The sequence below is a fragment of the Triticum aestivum genome, chromosome 7A (genome assembly GCF_018294505.1).
Source record: "Triticum aestivum cultivar Chinese Spring chromosome 7A, IWGSC CS RefSeq v2.1, whole genome shotgun sequence".
NCBI classification, from domain to species: domain Eukaryota; kingdom Viridiplantae; phylum Streptophyta; class Magnoliopsida; order Poales; family Poaceae; genus Triticum; species Triticum aestivum.
In genome coordinates this window covers 160,071,611-160,077,610 of record NC_057812.1, presented here as the reverse complement: position 1 = coordinate 160,077,610, position 6,000 = coordinate 160,071,611, and the positions used below count along the sequence as shown (strand labels likewise).

Genomic DNA, 6,000 nt, shown 5'->3' with positions numbered 1-6,000 from the left:
CACGCTTAAGGTTTCGATGACAGTTATATTATGAGTTTATGCATTTTGATGTACCGAAGTTTGCTCGGAGTCCCGGATATGATCACGGACATGACGAGGAGTCTCGAAATGGTCGAGACATAAAGATTGATATATTGGAAGCCTATATTTGGATATCGGAAGTGTTCCGGGTGAAATCGGGATTTTACCGGAGTACTGGGAGGTTACCGGAACCCCCCGGGAGGTATATGGGCCTTAGTGGGCTTTAGTGGAAGAGAGGAGAGGTGGCCAGGGCTGGGCCGCGTGCCCCTCCCCCTAGTCCGAATAGGACAAGGAGAGGGGGTCGGCGCCCCCCCTTCCTTCTCTCTCTCGTCTTTCCCCCCTCCCGAATCCTATTCCAACTAGGAAAGGGGGGAATCCTACTCCCGGAGGGAGTAGGACTCCTCCTGGCGCGCCCTCTCCTGGCCGGCCGCACCCCCCTTTTGAACCTTTATATACAGAGGCAGGGAGCACCCCTAGACACACAAGTTGATCCACGTGATCATATTCTTAGCCGTGTGCGGTGCCCCCTTCCACCATAGTCCTCGATAATATTGTACCGGTGCTTAGGCGAAGCCCTGCGACGGTAGTACATCAAGATCGTCACCACGCCGTCGTGCTGACGAAACTCTTCCCCGACACTTTGCTGGATCGGAGTCCGGGGATCGTCATCGAGCTGAACGTGTGCTAGAACTCGGAGGTGCCGTAGTTTCGGTGCTTGATCGGTCAGGCCGTGAAGACGTACGACTACATCAACCACGTTGTGCTAACGCTTCCGTTGTCGATCTACAAGGGTACGTAGATCACACTCTCCCCTCTCGTTGCTATGCATCACCATGATCTTGCGTGTGCGTAGGAAATTTTTTGAAATTACTACGTTCCCCAACATAACTTGTGCTAAAACTCCACCTCAACTTGAAGGATTTAAAAACTGCCACTTTTGCTTGTTGAGGGTCTAATCACCCCCCCCCTTCTAGACACCTCTTCTCGATCCTTTCAGCGAGCCATTTTGGAGAAGACATACTCGAGGAGTACATGCGTCGTGTCGTCGGGCACCTCGTGAAGGAGAAGACAAGTTCACTATCGCCATCCTTGCCTTGAAGAAAATAGAGCAAGGACGACGGAGCAGCGGAGCCAAAGTAATTAGCTCCATTTTGCTTGTGCAGTCGGAGTGATGTTGTAAGTGAATACCTAAAGCCTAAGGCCTAGTCGGGTCGAGTGATGGCGTCGGCATCATCTCTTCCCTCTTTGGGGCGTCGCCTTGAAGAGCATTGGATCCTGTTCATGCTCTCCATGTGCTAGACGCTCACGGCATTGCGGTCGGCAGGTGCCCGGCCGACAGTGTGGTAGTGCGGTGTCCAATTTGGCAACGATGATGATGGCCAGCGGTGCAGGGTCATGGCAATGCTTCAATTGTCGGTTCTTACCCGGTGTGCTCGACAAGTTTCTTCTGGGCCTCGTCAGGCCGTCGCAAAGTCGAAGCTGCCCAGGAGGTGCCTAGGCGGTGATAATGACAAGTGGCTAGTGGTCTTCGAGGAGGTGTTAGTTGGTGCCGACTCTGCCTGTTTCTCCTATGTTTTGGTGGTCTTCATAGTCGGAGTTGTTTGGCGCCTGCGCGGTGGCCGACTGTTTGGCATGAGCCGGCATTGGTTCCGGCGTTTGCGGCAACGAGGACTTCGTTCGTAGAAGTCGATGGTGAAATCGGAGTCATTGGCTCGTAGAGGATGATGACGATGACGCTTGGTGACGACCTCGACTTTGTGTTTCTTCTATGCATCATTGTTGTATCTTTGTGTGGGTGGCCAGGTCAGCCGATGTTGCCCTGTGTGGACTGTTGTGACGGTTTTACCCTAGTTTTCAGATAATTAATCGGGCAACCCTCTTTTTTAATGAATCGAGATCCTTAGGGGCCGACTTAAAAAAGTCAATACCTAGTATTTTTTGATAAAAAAAAGTCAATACTATTTGTAATTACACTCGAGTGATTTGACAATGCCCTTCCATTTTCCCAAGCAAAAACAATTATCTCTACGGACCTTTTCACATGACTATAGTAGCCTCTTACTTGTACTGTTTCTCTTCTCTAGCGTGGCAATTAGCCTTTAACTAGATATGACAAACACAAGCTCATACAGCTACAGGCCGGCTTCCCACATCAAAAGGGTATGCGCAGGTGTATATACACCTTATATGAAAAAAAAAGCCAACAAATTCTGAAAATATTTTTGAATAAAATTGACCTTTCATTGTACTGGTAAAAAGAATTCCATGAAAATAAAAAAAAATCTTGTTGACTTCTTTTAAAGAAGACAAAAAAATCGATCAAAATAGTGTGAATAGTGACCTATAATAGCAAATAAATTTTGTTTTTTTGCCCTGAAATCGATGCTGGTTTTTTATTCATGAAAATTTATATACTAGTGCAAAAGAAAGTCAAGTTTATTTTAAAAAAACTTCCAAACTGTTTTGACTTTCTTTAATTATCAAAAATAAATTCCCCATATGAGGTGTATATACACCCAGGAACCAAAGGGTATTTCCCATGTGTTTTATTTAATATATATAGGTGTAACATATATACATGTGTTTGGTTCCTTGTAATCTTACACATATAGACAAGGTAAACACCTAAAACAAGTGAGAAGTTTTGTAATGGTGGACTTACAGGTTACAATAAAGAGCTTCATAATGGTGGATAGCTGTATAAGCTTGTGTTTATCAACAACAAGAACAGCAACAACAACAATAAGTTGTATGTATTGATCAATTCGGACGTGTCTTAGCACTAAGTGCTCTTGAAAGCTCTCTATCAAGGAGAGGCTTCTCCTTGGACTCTTTGTTGCCTTCGTAATGCCATTTTCGGGACGTGTCTTCAGCCTACAATTTCAGTATGTGAAAATTACATGTCAATTTTTGTAACAGAAGAAACCAAAGTTAGGCCAAGGCTCAAGTACAATCAGACTCAAAAGTCAAAAGCAGGATGGTTCCGCAGTTTTGTTACCCATTTCCTTAGTGGAGCTAGTTGTACTTTGACCATATCAGCTTGTTCTTTTCCTTTAGCTCTGACGTCGTCGACCTGAAAGGAGGTATCAATGTTATTTTGGAGAGGATATTTGCCAATTAGATGTCATGACTTTCATCTCTTTTCTTGCTAATTGTTTTTATCAAGGAAGCTCATATGAAATACTCACAGTTTAGTATATTAAGGATTTAAGGTCAGTTCATCCAAAAAAAATCAGAGTTGCCTTTAAGGATACAACTCTGAATTGGCACAAATTGGTTCTTTACCATGTTGACCTACTATATGACTCAGTTGAATTATAAGACGGTACGGTCATTGGATTTCAAGTTGGTACTGACATCCAATCATACTGCATCACCACAAAACCTGTCTCATGGCTATCAAATTGCATTGTTATCTCTATTTGAGCGTTGTATGTGATGGAGCTGGTTGAATAAAAACATTTGTATATATCATGTCATTGCATCTTAAGAAAATCTACGTACAAAAATAGTGCCCTTTAGTATTATTTTCTGTATATGTCAACATTGATTCGTTAAGGATACAAGTTGCTACTCCCTCCTTTCACAAATACAAGATGTTCTAACCTTTTTTTTTCTGAATTAGATGTATATAGACTCGTTTTAGTCTGTTTGTTCACCCATTTCAGTCCGTATGTCGTCAATATTGAAATATCCAAAACATATTTGTGAAAGGAGGCAGTATTTCAAATTCCGACCAGTTGCATATCATCGAACAAGATCTAAACCCCCTCATCACTCAAGCGTATTTTTTTTCATTTATTGCATGGTGGCAACTGGCAAGAAAGTAATGTTAAATAAATTCTATGCTTGGTCAGAGTGTGAACAATGATGACATATGGCTAATGGTCAGGAAGAGAAGTGTGGGCACTGGGCAGAGCTTTCTTTGACAACTATGCCAATGACTAAAGTACCGTGATTACTTTTTTTAAGAACGCTAAAATATTATAAACAACATAACAGAAAACAATTGAAGAGCACATTTTTTCTGGAACTATAAGTTTATGACCAATTAAAAACTGAAGACAGGCTGACAATAAAATTACAAAAATCAAATACAATCATGCTGCAACCAATCAACCTAGAATTTGTATATGCAATCTGACAGGACATTATTTCCTTTTCTTGAAGGTAGAAAGTATACTTGCTCTGTTTCATACAAAAAAAGTATATTTACTCTTGTAGGAGTATATTTTTTTAGTCAAGAGCCAGTTACATGACTTACAGAATGCAACTGAAGCTTATTCGCAGTATACAGCAGCTCAGCTGTTGCTTCTCCAATCACCAATATAGTCCCAGCAATCCTAAGGAGCGCCTTTCCAACTGCATCCACGAAAGGTGAGAACAACATATCTTTAACGACACTAGTACAACAACAAAATCTCTGGCAAGTTACATACACTGTGAGTATCTAGCAATTACGGCCTTCAACTTCTCAGGGTCCATGGGAGGAGGATGCATATCATGCCGCCCCTCATTGGTGCTTGATGATGAATAGTGAGGCCTGTCAGTTGGAAGTTCCCATCTGTAAATAAATCCACATGAAACCTAGAAAAAGATGAAAATGAATCACCAGTTATGTTTTACAGTATTAACTTAATTACCTTACGAATAGCTGAGGGACTAAGAACATAGAACATGCTATGCAAGCAGCTTTAAATAGAAAATCTGTGCAACCCTCCACTGTTCTAAATTCTGACGCTATAACCCAAGCATCCATTCTTGATCTGAGAGTCGATCATCTTTTTAAATTTCAGAAGTAGTACCCCCTCCATGAATCAAAGGGTACCGTTCATCACTAAATCCATATATTGTAGAACTAATTGTTGATCAAACGTTGCAAAGTTTAACCTTAATCCATGTGGAAGTTTTATCACATAATCCCTTCCTCTAGTATCAAGGTGAGTTCTCCAACCCACTAGTACAACGAGTGCTTCTGCACACGTTAAAAAATCGATGAACTATCTAATGACGCATACGCATAGTAAGAGCGCCCGAGTTCAAAACTACCTTGAGCGAAAAAATTAGATCAATACCGAAGGCGCCAGAGGCGCACCTTTTGGGGCCGAGGCCGAAGGTGGCCTGCGGCAGCGCGACGTACGACCGGAGCGGGCTGAGCACGTCGGGGGCCACGCCGGCAGCCTCTGCGCCGCCTGGTGGGAGGGCCAAGCGGGTGGAACCGTACAGGGTTGAGTTGGGCGGAGGCAGCGTGGGCCTTAAAGGCATGGAGTGGCGGAGGATCTCCGGGAGCACGTCGGCCGACGGAGGCGGGGATGCCGGCCTGGGCCCATGTTCGGGCGCGGGGAGCTTCTGCGCGAGGCGGCCGGCGGCGTTCCTGGACTCCTGGAGGAAGTATGCACCCTCCTGTGCGGCGAGGCGCCCGGCGAGAAAGCTCATCGGCAGGGGCGAAGGCGAGCGGGGGCGCGGGGTAATTGATCGAGCAGGTGGTGTGCGGTTGTTTGCACAAAAGATCGGAGGAGACGAGTTCTTTTGTAGCCGCGGCCGTGCAGAACGAGTGACGTGGACTGCAATGGGTAAACGGTACGGTCCCATCATCATTTCTATGGTTTCCGTTGCACTAATTAAGGATTATTTTAATACAAAAAAGAGCTTGTATATATGCATATACAATCATCCTTTATGAGAAGGCACACACACCTTATCTCTATGAGCACTTTTAAAAGATTAGCCCAACACATCATCATAAAATTGACGAAGTCGCCATAGACGTCTTTGTTGTCGACAAAAATATCTTCTCACACTGAATGCATATTGTCGAAATGTCTAAAATAAATTTTAAAAATATGAGCACCAAAATCATATTTAGGATTTGAAGTCGATACCACTGTTTTTCTAACTATAGATTGGTTCGTACTAATTAAAGGATCATGGTAGTGTACTTTCATACTTTGAGACGAATTCTGAACTAAAAGTTACGAC

The 6,000-nt window shown here is 43.6% G+C and overlaps 1 protein-coding gene across 3 annotated transcripts; it reads right to left on the bottom strand.

Annotated features, from left to right (window-relative positions):
- Positions 1 to 2,541: 2,541 nt before the first annotated feature.
- Positions 2,542 to 5,566, bottom strand: LOC123150555 (uncharacterized). Of its 3 annotated transcripts, none has more exons than XM_044570394.1 (5): positions 5,071 to 5,566; positions 4,461 to 4,608; positions 4,286 to 4,383; positions 3,020 to 3,094; positions 2,542 to 2,895 (listed from the first exon to the last, which is right to left on the bottom strand). In XM_044570394.1, the coding sequence occupies exons 1-5, from the start codon at positions 5,455 to 5,457 to the stop codon at positions 2,782 to 2,784; spliced, it is 822 nt and encodes a 273-aa protein (XP_044426329.1). In that variant the 5' UTR covers positions 5,458 to 5,566; the 3' UTR covers positions 2,542 to 2,781. The 3 variants fall into 3 exon arrangements, with proteins under 3 accessions (XP_044426329.1, XP_044426331.1, XP_044426330.1); XM_044570396.1 differs by having other exon boundaries at positions 4,461 to 4,564; positions 5,117 to 5,563; XM_044570395.1 differs by having other exon boundaries at positions 4,461 to 4,585; positions 5,117 to 5,561.
- Positions 5,567 to 6,000: the final 434 nt, after the last annotated feature.